This window comes from Pseudonaja textilis, chromosome 3 (genome assembly GCF_049901715.1).
Source record: "Pseudonaja textilis isolate UNSWEBS1 chromosome 3, rPseTex1.2, whole genome shotgun sequence".
In the NCBI taxonomy this organism is placed as follows: Eukaryota; Metazoa; Chordata; class Lepidosauria; order Squamata; family Elapidae; genus Pseudonaja; species Pseudonaja textilis.
In genome coordinates, this window is record NC_141992.1 from 42,576,503 (window position 1) to 42,591,455 (window position 14,953).

The 14,953-nt window shown below is 37.5% G+C and overlaps 2 protein-coding genes across 2 annotated transcripts in view; both read right to left on the reverse strand.

Moving 5' to 3' along the window:
• Positions 1-14,953, reverse strand: part of LOC113446113 (complement receptor type 1-like) — a 164,413-nt gene that overhangs the window by 25,152 nt on the left and 124,308 nt on the right. The window lies entirely within an intron of this gene.
• The window catches only part of LOC148126085 (complement decay-accelerating factor transmembrane isoform-like), a 39,608-nt gene continuing 25,309 nt past the window's right edge, over positions 655-14,953 (reverse strand). The window contains exons 3-7 of the mRNA XM_087928694.1: positions 11,468-11,662; positions 9,749-9,848; positions 8,784-8,878; positions 6,005-6,199; positions 655-893 (exon numbers count right to left, since the gene is read on the reverse strand). Of these exons, the coding sequence (XP_087784820.1) occupies positions 655-893; positions 6,005-6,199; positions 8,784-8,878; positions 9,749-9,848; positions 11,468-11,662 (824 nt within the window). The remainder of the gene's footprint in view (positions 894-6,004; positions 6,200-8,783; positions 8,879-9,748; positions 9,849-11,467; positions 11,663-14,953) is intronic.

The following is a 14,953-nucleotide window of genomic DNA, read 5'->3' on the forward strand; positions in this document are numbered from 1 at the left end:
AGGTGGGTAAAATTGTTGGGGGCAATATACTGACTCTGTAGAGAGGGCTGTAAAGTCTAAGTGCTATTGCTGGTGCCAAACTTGGCAACTTGTAAGACTTGTGGACTTCAACTCCCAGAATTCTCCAGCCAGCTGTGCAGCTGTATGCTGACTGGAGAATTCTGGGAGTTCAAGTCCACAAGTCTTACAAGTTGCCAAGTGTGGAGACCTCTGCAACAGGGGGCAAAACATCGGCAAAATGGGTGTGGCCTTCGCAGCCCCCGCCTCTCTCTGCCCGCAGAGGGCTGGCGTCCTTTCTTCTCCCTCGACTCAAAGGAGCTGAGCTGCCTTTGCGGCGAAGCAAATGGAGCAGCCGCTCTGTCTGGTGAGGTGGCCTGCTCGCAAAGGCACCGGAGTCCACTTCCTAAAGCAATAACTAAGGCGCCTCTCCCCTCCCCCACATACCCCCGCCCATTTTAGAGCCCGAACTTTTAGCAGGCTCGTAGAGAGAGGGAGAGGCAGGCGCCTCTTACTCACACAAAGCCGTGGACGAGAAGAGCAGCAGGAGCCAGGCCGCCGAAAGAACCCCGGCGGAACAAGAAGCGAAAAGACCCATCGTTAAATAGCAAACAGGAGCTTCAGAGGCAGAAAAGGGAGCAGCGCCGCCGCCAAATGCTACTGGGTGACGACAAACCGCAACCCCACCACTTTTCTAGTAAATGGGCGTGCGCCGCTTAGCTCTTTTATAGGCACGTCATCACAAACAGGAAGGGAGTTTCTAAGGCGACAGCGCCCTGCTCCACCGATCAAGGGTAGCGCTGCAGGAAAGCGCAAGAGCACGTGGTTTCGGACGGGAAGTGTGTCGGCCCGGGAGGAGGAAGGGCGGTGGTTTGAACTCTGACTGTAAAAGGAGTCTGGAAGAAAGTTGCGGTGGTTAAGTCGGAAAGGAAAAGAAAAAACACAAAAAAACCCGCGGAGGTTGTAAATCAGAGGTCTCCAAACTTGGCAGCTTTAAGACTTGTGGACTTTTTTGTGGACAATTGTGGACAATTCTGGGAATTGAAGTTCTCAAGTCTTAAAGCTGCCAAGTTTGGGGACCCCGGTTGGAAATGATGAATTCAGGTTGCAAAGCTGGTATTTTGGATCGTCCCCAGTTTACCGATAGCTATGTGTTAGGTTTCAGTTCTCTCAAACGGAGGTAATATGACTACCATCCACCTCTTAAAGCTCTAAAAGATTTTGCAACTTGAAAAAGACCCAACAATGCTGGAGAGTATCCAACTGGGAAAATATTGGTTGATGGTGTATACTTGCAGTTGTAGTGGTATTCTCATTAAATTGCTTTTTTAAAGTCACGTTTTATAGAATGGAATAGGAATAGAGCTGGAAGGCACCTTTATTTTTTTGTTTATTTGTTTTGTCAATCGCTTACAAGATAATAGGTATAAGAATGAACCTGAGTATGAATACAGGAAATAGGTACGAATAAATGGGGACAATAGGACAGAGACGGGAGGCACGATTGTGCACTTATGCACGCCCCTTACAGATCTCTTAGAAATGGGGTGAGGTCAACAGTAGATAGTTTAAGATTAAAGGAGTGGGGGGTTGAGGATGTAACAACAGAGCGCCATGGTTTCTGAAAGCAAGCTATTCTGCTGCTTGATTGTCTTCACTATCAGGAAGTTTCTCCTTAATTCCATGTTATTGACCAGCTTGGTGTAGTGTTTAAGATACCAAGCCAGAAACCAGGACAACATGGATTCTAGTCCTGCCTTAGACTCAAAGCCAGCTGAGTGTCTTGGGCCAATAACTCACTCTCTCTCTCCCTCTGCCCTAGGAAGGAGAAACAGCAAAGCACTTCTGAAATATTGCCAAGAAGACTGCAGGGACTAGTCCAAGCATTCCTGATTCCTAGCAACTATCTGGAGAAGACCCTCCAAATATTGGCAAGATTTCAGAAGTGGTTTGCCATTGCCAATCATTCATGGTAGAGCATCAACAGAAGCGGAAATACGAATTACTTCTGCACTTAAAGATTAAGCAATTGCATCTTGTATATTTAAGTTACTTCTAAATGATTTCATTTGCTTCCAAGCAACTTAGCTTTTCAACAAAGGAAACCAGTTTTGAATAAACACATAAAGGATTGTGCAAAAAAGTAAACATGGTAGAAAATAAAAGTGCACTGTAAAACTTTTTACCTTTTTATCATGCATCTTATTTTTGTCAGTTGACAAAAGATTCTGCAAACATTTACATTGATAATTAGAAATATTTGAAGAAAATAGTTTCTTAAGATCCTCATTACATATGAGGCACCATGCTGAGTCAGACTTAAAAAGTCCATTCTGTTTTTCAAAATGACCAACCAGCTTTGTTTATTTACCTTATGTTTTATGTGGTAGCAAATGCTATTCTTTAGTTTTATTCTGGGAGATGGAAAATACTGAAATAAACATTTTTTTTAAAAAAAGTAGCAGATTTGCTCTTAAAATTGATAAATGTTTTGGTTTTTTATTGAGAGAAATAAAGTTAAAACAGTATTTTCTAGGAACTGCTATGGCACTTAGAAAAGTTGTTGCAAGGTAGTTAATCTTGTTTTTTCACAAAAATGAATGGCTGAGGCTGAGAATAAATTCAAAGCTTTATGAAACAAGGTAAATACAGCTGAGAAGTTGATCCCTGGCTTGGAAGTTATATAATTTATTTTGGAGAGGATTGCATTCCCCTAGTAAGAATAGAACTTTGTCAAGTTTATTGTAGATTTACTCATGTTACTGGATTCCTGCAGAAGTCACTGGGTAGAACAACCTATTAACAATTTTGGCTTGTACAATAACTCCAGCGTTTGCTGGCAAACAGTTTTGGGTTAATCCCTTAAAGCTGAAATTAGGGGATTTTCCTTGAGGATTCTGCAAATAGCTACAAATAGCTCAGAATTCTATATAACTCCATTTCTGAAGGATCTACACTAATTCATTTAGCCGTTCAGTCATTTTAATAAACCACTGTTGATTTCTCTGGTCTTAAACATCTTTGAACTAGGATCTGAATAACTTTTAATAGAGTCCTTACATCCTGATAAATGCACTGTAGACTATTGATATTAATTGTAATGCAGAAGTGGGCATGCTCAATTATGGTACAAACCATATGAAATCAACTACCCACATCCGTTCAGTAGAGACCCCCCATCCACCCAATTGTAGAATATTTCTACTATATTAAAAACTTATCTGGTTGCCCAAACATTTTGGTTTTCTCTCTATCTTTTGTTAGCTGTTCTACAGTGTCTTAATAGTGTTAATTTATACTTATTGCATTATTTAATGATTAAAATGATTTTAAATGAAGGTCATCTATGATTTGAACAAATTTCAAAGCTTCCCTCCTACAATAGAAAGAAAGATGAAAAAATTCTTAAATATCTATTAGTTTTTCATTGAGTTCAATTAATAATTTTTATATCTATGTGCTGGGCAAAAACTGAGAAAGGCTGACTAAAACTTGGGAATTCCAATTTATTCATAGTAAATATCTTGAAAACCAAAGGTGATGAATATATAAATGGCATCCAGCATAATCTGGAGACTACTACATTAACATTTCATAATGGGAAGACAGATTAGCTAACCAAGGGAAGGACATGTGCACTCAATTTTTCCATTGAGTCATCTATGTTTGAATAAAGCAATGCATGATGATGTTTCAAATAAATTTAGCTTATGAACAATCATTGACACTTGGACTTTCAGGAAACCTGATACCAAGTACGTGATTTCCTCTAGTGTTGTATAAAACAAGCACTAATTATGTTCAATAGGTCACATATTTTTTTAAAAAAACATTTTGTTCTTTCTGAATTTAAAACAAAAAAAGCTTACTTCCACACCCTGCTGTATCCTTAGCTTTGTAAGATTATTTGATAATGCAACAAGCATTTGCTGCTAGAATGAGGTGATGGTCATGACAAATCAATAGATAAGCAGAACGTTCTATTGGAATGGCAAACAAAAAAATTGTGGAGGATAATGATATAAATAAACAATTTCAAGAATGATAAATGCAGTCCCCACTGGATAGCATTAGACTAATACACTATCCAGGTATCATTTCATATATGCTTCCAGCATATAAAATAAAAAATTGTGACACAGGTTAATGGACACATACCTTAGTATATAGCAGGGATGCCAAGCTTGAGTCCTAACTCTACAATTAGGTCACATTAGTCGCCCCTAATAGGCTCATTCATCCCATGAATAAAGACGTAACATTTCTCAAAATGTTGAACCCACCAAACAAACAAGCCTTCGGAAAAAAATGAAATGTCGGGAAAAATAGAATTATATGCAGTATCCATTTCTATACTGTCCTTTGTTGATCTAAATTGACACTGCTGTTTTAAGAACATACAATGAACTAGTATAATTTGCTTTGCTCATATAATAATGTTCACATTATGTTTATTAATTGATTTTATATTAAATGTTTCCAAAAGCTTTAACTAGTGTTCTAGAGGTTCTGAAAAGTTAGCAACAAAGAAGTTTACAAGTAAAGCATCCAGATTTTGATCACATGACCATAGGGATTCTGCAACAGTCATAAGTGTGAAAAATAAGACACTATTTTCAGTGTTATGGTAACTTCAGTCATTGAAGGATGATTGTAAGTCTTTCCCTGCACATTGGGCACAAGCAACTGTATAAAAGGAGGAGCAGGTAAAATATTAACCTCTATTCTGAAGTCTGCCCAGCAACTTCCATACCAGATTGCTCCACCACCCCATAGATGGCAATGTTTTTCATCACAGCTTAGCAAATATTATTGGAATGGGGCAATTTGCCAGAGCCAAATCGCTGCTGGACAACTCTCTACGGTCAACTCGCTACGGGACAACTCACTACAGGACAATTTTAACAATTCTATTGAATTATTTAAAGTAAATAAAAAATTATTTTAATTTTTGCCATTCACATTTCATTCTGTCCCTTCTTTTGCATCCTTTAATTATTCTATTCCACATTTCTTTGATATTAGTGTAACTCTTGTCCCACAATGAATTCTCCAGTGGCAAGATGGCCGTGGTGAGTTGTCCCTCAGCAAGTTGGCCATGGCGAGTTGGCTGTGGCGAATTGTCAAAGACCCAATGTTATTGTTAGAAATCTACCACTTCTGAAACAGGTGGGAGGTATATAAGAAACACAGCAGGATCTAAAGCTATGCCTCTTGATTCCCCATTCATAACTTTGGAGACTCCTGAAAGAGACATGCAACTCTCCATGGACACTCAAAGATTTAAAATTTGGATTTGGATTTATTTTCCCAGTTGATGACCTCATATCCTTTGAAAACATTTCCTTACAACGGAAGCTTTTAGTGCCAGATAGTATCCAATAAAGGTAGAGTTAATACTAGGCTGATGAAAAAATATTTCTTATGCTATTACATATGGCAAGTCAAGTTTTAAAAATTATCCAGTGCCTAGAATAGCATAATATATTTATAAAAGTATTTAAAATATTTTAATTTTCTACTTAAACTTAAAGTTAAATACATATGGTTGTTACATATAGTTGTATTAAACAAAATATATAATGTTTATTGTTAAACACAGAAGTGTCATTTGGAATATGAGAATATTTGGAAAGAAGAAAGAATTTTTCTTACTTGGTATAAAATGCTTAATGGAGAAAAAAGAACAAAACTCCAAAGTATGTTTCTTTGCAGAAGCTGCCCATGTTATCTGTGAAACAGCATTACTGCCATACTCAATCTATTCCTTCCTTCCTTCCTTCCTTCCTTCCTTCCTTCCTTCCTTCCTTCCTTCCTTCCTTTTCTCTCCTTTCTTTCTTTCTTTTTAAACTTGGGAAAGTATCTCAGCATAAAATATTAAATATTATACAAAACATCAAATTTAATAATTCATATTTTACATCTTTTTCTAAAAATAATAAAAATCACTGAATTACAAAGTAAAACATCATTCAACTTAGTAAAAAAAATTGAGGTTATATTTTACCTTTGCATTCAGGAACAGACCCTCTCCAGATCCCAGTTTTATTATCTTCAGTTATACAATGCAGAAGATCACCTCCAGAAAGTGAAAACCCGGGATCACAGATATAGGTCACATTTGAGTTAAGGGGAAAAGTTCCATTCTTTCCTCCAGTATAAGTTCCATTCTTTATTTCTGGAGGAGGAGGACAAGTGGGCCCTGAAACCCAGACAAAATTTTGTGATTGGTAAAAAATCTGCCAAAACACAAATGGGTAATTATTTTTTCTAGAAGAGGAAACTAGATTGTCTGTGTCATCTATGTATCTATCCATCCATCCATTCACCCATCCCCCATCCATCCATCTGTCATCAATATCTTCACCTAAACAGTCACTACGAAGAATATGCTAACACCAAGTCAGTTGGATATGGGTCTTTCAAAAGCTAGTGAGGGTCAGGTCTGGCTTGATTATGAGGGGAAAAATTGATCTTGTCAGATCTGAGAAATTAGATAGGATCCTTTAAGCTGTTAGCTTGGCCATCTCTGTATTAGATCAATGCCTCTCCTTGCTAGCCAAAGGACCTTTGAATGGGTTCTGATAATGGTGAATTCCTCTTTGAGAAAGGGGGCTGTTCCTGCCATCTCTTGGTTCACCCCTTACAGAGAGCCATTAGTAGATTTCACTGTCCTTAAAAATTTCCATCCAGTTTCCAACCTTCCATTTTTAGGAAGGATTGTAGAGAGGGCAGCTGTGCTAAATATTTAGAGGCCCAGAAAAAGCAAATTGTCTGAAGCCTTTCCAATGAGGATTCAGACCTGATTTGGGATGAGACAGCACTGATTACACTCTTGGATGATGTCTGGTGGGAGCAAGATGGGGGTGATGCAAGCATCCTTGTTTTTCATCTCTCAATAGCTTTAATACCATCAATCACGGTTTCCTTCTGGAGTGTCTGTAGGACTTGGGTGTGGGTGGCATAGTGTTGTGCTGATTCTCCTTCCTATAGGGATAGTTACAGTTGGTGTTGATATGGGGGCGGGGTTGTAATATGAGAGTCTAGCCTGCGGCCCCTCTTTTGTCATCCAAGAGTTTGGTATGGGCTGTCTAAGTATCTCCACCCTAGCTACCGTAGTGTTACTGTGGAGGTTCTCTCAATGCGTAGAGGCTATGGGGGCCTGAATGGGGCACAACAGGCTTCTTCTCAGCCCGAGCAAAAAGAAATGGTTCTGGGTTTGGGGGCTTCTTTGTTCAAGGGACTTCCAACTTCGTTTGTAGATGGGTGGCACCTCCCTAGACACACCTCGTATGCAATCTGGAGGTCCTCCTGTACTTGCTTCTCTTGCTCAAGTCTTTGCACAGCTTTGGGCTGTGCATCAGTTGTGACCCTACCTGAACCAGGGAACCCTGCTCACAATCACTCGTGTCCTTGTGACCTCCAAATTAGACTGCTGCAATGCTTTTGAATAACATGGAGGCCTCAGATGCTGGAAAATGCAGGGGAGTGTCAAGTTAATATCATTGGTTTTAAGGCACATAGGATGCCACTGTTCCACATGCTGCACTGTCTTCCAGCATGCTTTCGGGGACAATTCAAGCCTTCATACCTTGGGATTAGGGTTTCCCCAATTATTTCCACCTGTTCCAGATCTGGCATTGGCTAAGGAGTGTTGGCTGATGGGAAGATGGCATTTTCTGCTGTGGCACCTGCCCTTTGGAACATCATTCCACCCAGAAGTGCTATTCAGCAGGTTCTGACCAGTTCTGGAGAACCAGTAGCGGAAATTTTGAGTAGTTTGGAGAACCGGCAAATACCACCTTCGACTGGAGATTTTACAGTATCCTTCCCCTGCCATGCCCACCAAGCCACGCCCACAGAACCAGTAGTAAAATAATTTGAATCCCACCACTGATTCCACCTATGCTTAGGTTAGCTCCAACCTTGCTGTCCTTAGGGATGTTATTTTTACCATCTCTGAATTAGATTTATGCCCCTCTTGGTTAAGCCCTCAAGGAGGTATTCAATATCAAATGATGGTTAATTTATTATTGAGTGAAGAATCGTGCCTGCTTCTTCAAAAAAATGTATCACTGGACCTAACCCTAAAATGATATTGATTGCACTTGAAAATGATCCTTCACAGGATCAGGATTAAGGATAATACAACTTTCCTGATCTTACTTGATCTTTCCATGGCATTTGCTACCATTAACTATGGCATACTTGTGGACTAACTTAAAATGTTGAGAGGGGAACACTACTGCAATTGTTCTTCCTTTGGAATTTGATCCAGTTAATACCATTAGTGCGTAGGAAAAATCCAGTCCAAGGGCCCTGTTGTGCTAGGCTCACCCTTCTTCCCATTTCTGTTCAACATCTACATAAATGAATGAGTTCACTTGTCAGCATGAGAATATAGTACATGATACCCAGTTTTTTATCTTAGTTCCTGGCCAGACAAGCAATGCCATGGAATCCTATCCTGGTTCCTGGAAGGCACTCAGAATTCTAAAGATGGAAAATGGATGGATGGATGGATGAATGAATTCAATTCCAGAAGAGAGATTAAAATAGAACAAACACAAAAGAGAAAAAAATCCATGAATGCCCACATAACAGCTAAGTCTCTGTATTAGCTTTAATCCAATTTCTCAGCGTCTGAAACTAGCATGAGGAGCTGCTAAACTTAGAGATGCTCCATTGGAATTCCAGACTGTTCTAAGCATTTCATACCCTCCCCCGCTGCAATCCACAGGCAAATCCTGGGCTCAGGCTGTTTGAAAGAATTAAAAGAATCTTACTGAAACATATTGGAGGCTTTGGTTTCCATACAACTGTATTATTAGAAAATGAACGTGATAAGCACTGGCTTGTAGGTGATCCAATTAATTGGTACCTCAAGAAAAGAAAAAGAACATAATACATTTTAATCTCTTTCTCTTTTAAAAGTTTGGAGAATACCATGGACAGCCAAGAAAAAGCATATATTATTGAAGATTTATTGTATTATTTAAAACATAAATTATCACAGTCAAATTACAACATTTTGGGCCTATTAGGTGAAGAAACAGGTCTCTTGAGAAGTCCATGTTTCTAGAAAAGGAAAGAAGAGGATGACTTAATTATAGCAGTGCTGAGTACACTATTGGGAGACTTGAAGATTATGTAAGCAGACAGGGTTACCAGTTAGTCCAGGGATGCCAAACTCATACCATCACGGCAGCATCACGTGATATATCAGGACCTTTTCCCCTTTTGCTAAACCGGGCGTGGGCATGGCCAGCGTGTGATGCATCTAGCCCTTGGTCTGGGAGTTTTGACAGTCCTGGTATAGACTCCCTTCCTTCCTTCCTTCCTTCCTTCCCTCCCTCCCTCCCTCCCTCCTTCCTTTTTCATATTTGCTTACATTGTTAAGAAGAAATCTAGTCCTAAGTGGCAAAAAAAGTCCAACTCTGCTATAAAAATTCTCATCCACAGTCTAGTAAACATTGGAAAACAAGTCATGAAAGAGTGGAACATTTTTTTTATTCATCCTTATTGATTTACTATGTACTGTGTTCATGCCATGCTGACCACTTGCAATCTCCACATGCCCTCCCTGAGCCTTGCTATATCTCTCTTGCCATTCCTACACCCTTTATCTGAGTCTTGCTGCTTTACAACTGCATCAATTAGCAACAAAAATTCTAGTTTCAATTGTTGTCTAAAATAAAGGACTACTTGTATCATAATTAAACTTTGCTATGGAAGCCAACTCAACACGCACCCTTCATTACAGGTGAAATTTACGTTTGCTTTTAGCAGGAAATCCGTTAGAATAATACGGTTACCATTTTCTGGTTTCCCTGGATCACCACATGATTGTCCTAATAGGAAAAAAAATTGAGAATTAATATTCTATGTCTCTCTCTATATATGGCAATAATAGATAATTTCAATCAGTCATAAAGAAAGCTTGTACATTTTCTTGGGAGAAGAGTCATAGTGGAAAAACAAGTTAATTTATATATTGTAATTTAACGTAATCAACAAAAATAATGCCCTAAAAATGCTCAGCATTAGAGGGAAGATAACTTTATTACAGTCCCTGACCAGCAACAGAGGCATTAATTAATAAAATTATGAGTTGCAGTTTCAAAATGTATCAACTATCAGCACCAGTCAATGATATTTGTGATATTTTTAAATATTCAGTTAAGTTACATGTTTAATGAATAATAATTATTATTATAATATAATATGCCAATTATATTTGTGATACATTTTTAAATGTACAGTTGACTGAGTTTAATGTTAATAATGAATAAAAGATGGTGAAGATGATGATCATAATAATAATAATTGACTGAGTTTCATGTTTAATGAATAAAAATATATAATAATAATAATGTCTTTTGGTCATTTTTGTCTTTCTCTTTTATATAGTGTTGCCTTTTTCTTTTCAAGAAAATAATTTATCGCTATTTATCATTTTACTGTTCTCTCTGTTGCTTCCAGTATTCGTACTCTACATTAAGTTTAATAATGATACTCAGGTTTTAAATTGTATAATATACCAGGTATCTTCAATCACTTACTGAATTATTGAAAAAAAATTATTAGATTTGTAATCCCTCATTTTATTATATTATCAGTATATTGCATTGTTTCTGTTGTGTTGTTTAATTGTTTCATATTGTTTTGTTTGGTAGCCACTTGAAGTAATATATATGAGCAGCTATATTAATTACTTTATTATTATAGAATAATAAAGTAAATAAATAAAATCAGCGATCTCCATTCTGGCACTTAAATTACATATCAAGAGGAAGATACTAATAGGCAGTAGGCCTAATTTGAACTATAACTGCTGACATAAAATAATGATAATAAAAATTATAAATTAATGAGTATCAAACTGAGGTGCTTACATTTTGTGTCACTAGCACCCTATAAATAGAAAAGATTGTCTGAATTACTTGTGCTTCAAGATGAATATAATCAGCCACCCTAGATCACACCTAGATTCCCCTTTCTCACTATGGAAGACATTATTCAAACCTGAATCATAGCCATCAACCCTCACATCTCCTAGCACTCAGGTTTCTGGCAGAAATAAAATAATAAATCTGAATAAATATTTCATAAAAGAAGGATAAAAAATTAGTCAATATCCACCAGTATTCCATTAAATGAAAAACATATGCTATAATTACAGTTTACAATCAATCAATAAGCAATTCCTCAAAAAGCAAATAATTTAGGATAGTAAAAAAATAAAGATGCCAATAAAGCTGCATATGATATCAACCAAACTAAAAACATAGTGTATCTATTAGTCTTTTAAGAGCTTCAGAAGTGTAATTCAACACCGCTATAAATATTATTAATTAATAGCACACATCAAGCTGGCCTTTGTAGGATCATACTTTATGAAATCATTACCAAATGAATCAGCAATTTATTCAATGCAGTTTTGAAGGTAGTTTCAATGGAAGATCCTGACCTTTACAAAAAACTGGGACTGATGTCCAGGTATAATTTGAAAGGCAAGTAATAGCAGGCCTCTTTGGATGACCAAGAATGTGTTCAGCGCTTCGATGGCAAATATGGTGCACAACTGATCCCACAGGATAGAAATAAAGAAAATCATCATCACTCACTACGCTAAATCTGGTCTCTTGTGGACTCTCACAGCCACCTGTGAACAAAAGCAAATGAAGGTTTATAAAAGAAAGGTTTTTTAAAAACTTACTTTATTTGTTAAAATATGTATATTTATTAAGGGTTGATAACTGATAGAGGAAAGGGCATACAAATCACTAGCTGCTATATTTAACCTTTTCCTGGCAGCAACCTCACGCCCAAGAAATGAGTCTACATTTTTTGCTTCATTCTGATTTTGATTGCCCCACCCAGGTGACTCCATAGAATGACAGTAGTCCAAGGGAATGTGGTTGAAAGAATGATGAAAACCAAATCACAATGCAGACATTGAAAGGACGTAATAAAAAAAATAATACAGAAAGTTATCTGAAACAGGAAGAAACATTCAAGATAATGATCATTAATGTTTTATCAGGTTCATACCATCTGTGTTTGGAGACTATCAAATAGTATTTAGAACAGAATTCATAAATGTAGAAGGTGAAAAATATACATTAGTAATTTCCATCCTTACAAACTAGTCCAAAATTTATAAGCTTGTACATCTATTTGCAACCCAATTGACCCAGATATGTGTGTGTGTTTGTGTGTGTGTGTGTGTATAGTTCAAGACTGTCCAAGCCCAAAATTTCAAGCCTGGTGATATAGGGTATTCTGTTGCGAGCAGATGAGTGTAGTACTCTTCTCTTGAAATACTTCTGGACTCGCTCAATTGTATTAATGTCTGTGATATGCATGTCTGTGTGTGTGTGTGTGTGAAAGGAAAAATAGTTAACATGTTCAACAACAGCAAAGTTTAAGTTCAAATTACTCTGTTAAAAATCTGTTATTGTAATTATCTCTTAGAAAATCTACAATGGTTTATTTACCACAAATTACCCCAATCATTATCTCTGAATCCAGGGTAAAATACCCTTGTTTGGTTCTTGATGGTGAAACCTTTTCTTAGTTTTTAATTGGAAACTTTTCCAACAATTGCATCTCATTTCCAAAGTTCATAAGTCTTTGATGTAAATATCTCTCTGCAACATCCAGTGTTGAATTATTCTCCTTGACAACATTACATTCCTCCTGCCAAGAAAGTCCAGTCTATCCTTCATTATATCCATTAGCTCAGAATTTCCTACATTTATTTTCCTTTCAATCTTTTCTGCCAGGTGTATATTTTTCAAACCAAATACTTTCCCTTTGCATCAGACAGCAAAGATCAATTTCTATTTCCTCAAATTTCAAGATTATTTCCTGCTTTTGGATGTCATCTTGAGTTTGCAAAACCATTATTGATCCATTGAATTTGTTGTCTATATTTTCAAATAAAACCTGTAAGTTGGAAGCAATCTTTTTTCAGATGCCTCCCAAAATTTTTTATCTCCTTTTAGAGGCATGAGAAACACTCTTTAACCACAAGAAAAACAGATAAATTGTAACAGCTTCTACAAGGAAAGGCTCCCCCGTGCAGGGCTTAAAAGGGGGGAAATTTCCTGACTTCCGGTGGCGAGGCAAGGACGGGCAGAGGGGCAGAAATCCGCTTGCGGTTCTAGCCATCCTTTTCTTGAGTTTGGTGCGATCTTTCGGGGTGCTCGAGACTCGGAGAAACCCGTGCCGGTGTGGGGGAACCTCGGGCTGCAGTGTGGGGAAAGCAAACCCCCTGCAATGAAGAGGAAGTCCTCCAGAGCCCAACGATCAAGAACAGCCTCCTGTCAATGGAGGCTCCGAAGTCCGGACTGCCACCAATGGGAAGGAAACAGTGAGTGAAAGTTTGCAAGCTCACGGGGAAAGAGAGTTGTGGTTAAAGACAGTGGCAGAGAAGATATTTGACTGACAATAGACTGATTTCAAGCTGTTATATACTGTGTGAATGCCTGCTGTGAGCTCTAAGAGAAAGCGGTTACAAGAGAATCGGTCTAGTGAAAGTGAAGGGGCTCGGCAGGCAGAAGAGAGTCGGAAATAAAAAAGAAGTAAAGAAAACTTTGGAAGTATGGAGACCAGCATGGAGGAGCGATTAAAACGACTCTATTATCACTAGCATTTGGATTGAAGCTATTAAATCGGAGCCAGAAGCAGAACGAAGCCGATCGGGGGGAAAGACAGAGCGGCGCCATAAGTGGTATCCAGAACATTGAAGTGGCTACAACAAAGTAACAGATCTGTCTGAAGGGACACAATCTAATCTATAAACTCTGGGAAAATTGAGAACTGGTCCTAGCAGAGGAGACAGTTCCTTTCTCTATTTGAAGGAGATCAGAACAATTGATTTAAAGAACACTAAAATATAAGTAAAAGAGGAAGTTTTTAAATGAGTGGGAACATTGCTTACTGGCAGCTGTTACTCCGCAAATCTTCATTTGCCATTTCCAGTGTGCTCGAAGTGAAAGCTCCCAAACTGAAAAGCGGAAACAAAAAACTCTTGTCTTTGGAATTTTCTTTTCCTCTACCCTTTTCTGTGTGTACTACTTACTAAAATAGCCTCTCTTCCTTTCTACTTGTTGAATGCTATGTTGAAATATGCTTGCTTTTTTTTCTGATTTCCTCTTGATAAATATGTACATTTAGTAAAGAAATATTAGAGTGTTAAAATATTGGATTAATTAATTTAGTTAAGTTATTATTAATAGAGATTGTTATAATTTGAATGGGAATATAGGGGAGACAGTAAGAATATTAAGCATTAGTTATTTAACAATCTTAGAGCTCTCTAGACCAATATTATATTTCATTGTGTGGGTGTATCTGTGAATGTAATGTATTGTGTAGTTAAGGTTATTTTATATTGAAGTTAAACTAGAGAAATATATATACACTTTACTAATTAGTTAAGAATATAGCTATTTAATAGATTGATAGATTTTGGTCAATTTTAGTTACAGAACTAAGAATACTGAATGCCAATTTGGAATAATATATTTAGCATTGTACAACAACAAAAACAAATTTTAAAGGAAATGACTACTACAACTACCACTGCTCTGAAATCTGGTAGGAAGGTTAATCCCACAATAACGACCACTTTGGCAACAACTTCACCTATGGCACAAAAAACAATAGAGGAAACACTACCAACAGAGAAGTCAACTAGCATCTCGAATGCGAATATTCAAGCAATGTTCCTAACCTTACAGGACTCATTGACAAGATTGCAAGAAACAATGACTAAAAACCACAGTGAAACAAGGGCAGATATTAATGAATTGAAGGAAGAAATGGGGAAACTAAAGACAGAAATGAAAGCAGACATTTCCAAAGTAGAGGATAAAGTGGGGGTGTTGCAGCAGGCCTTGGAGAAAAATGAAGTTATAATAAAAGAAGTAGAGAAAAGAACTGAACA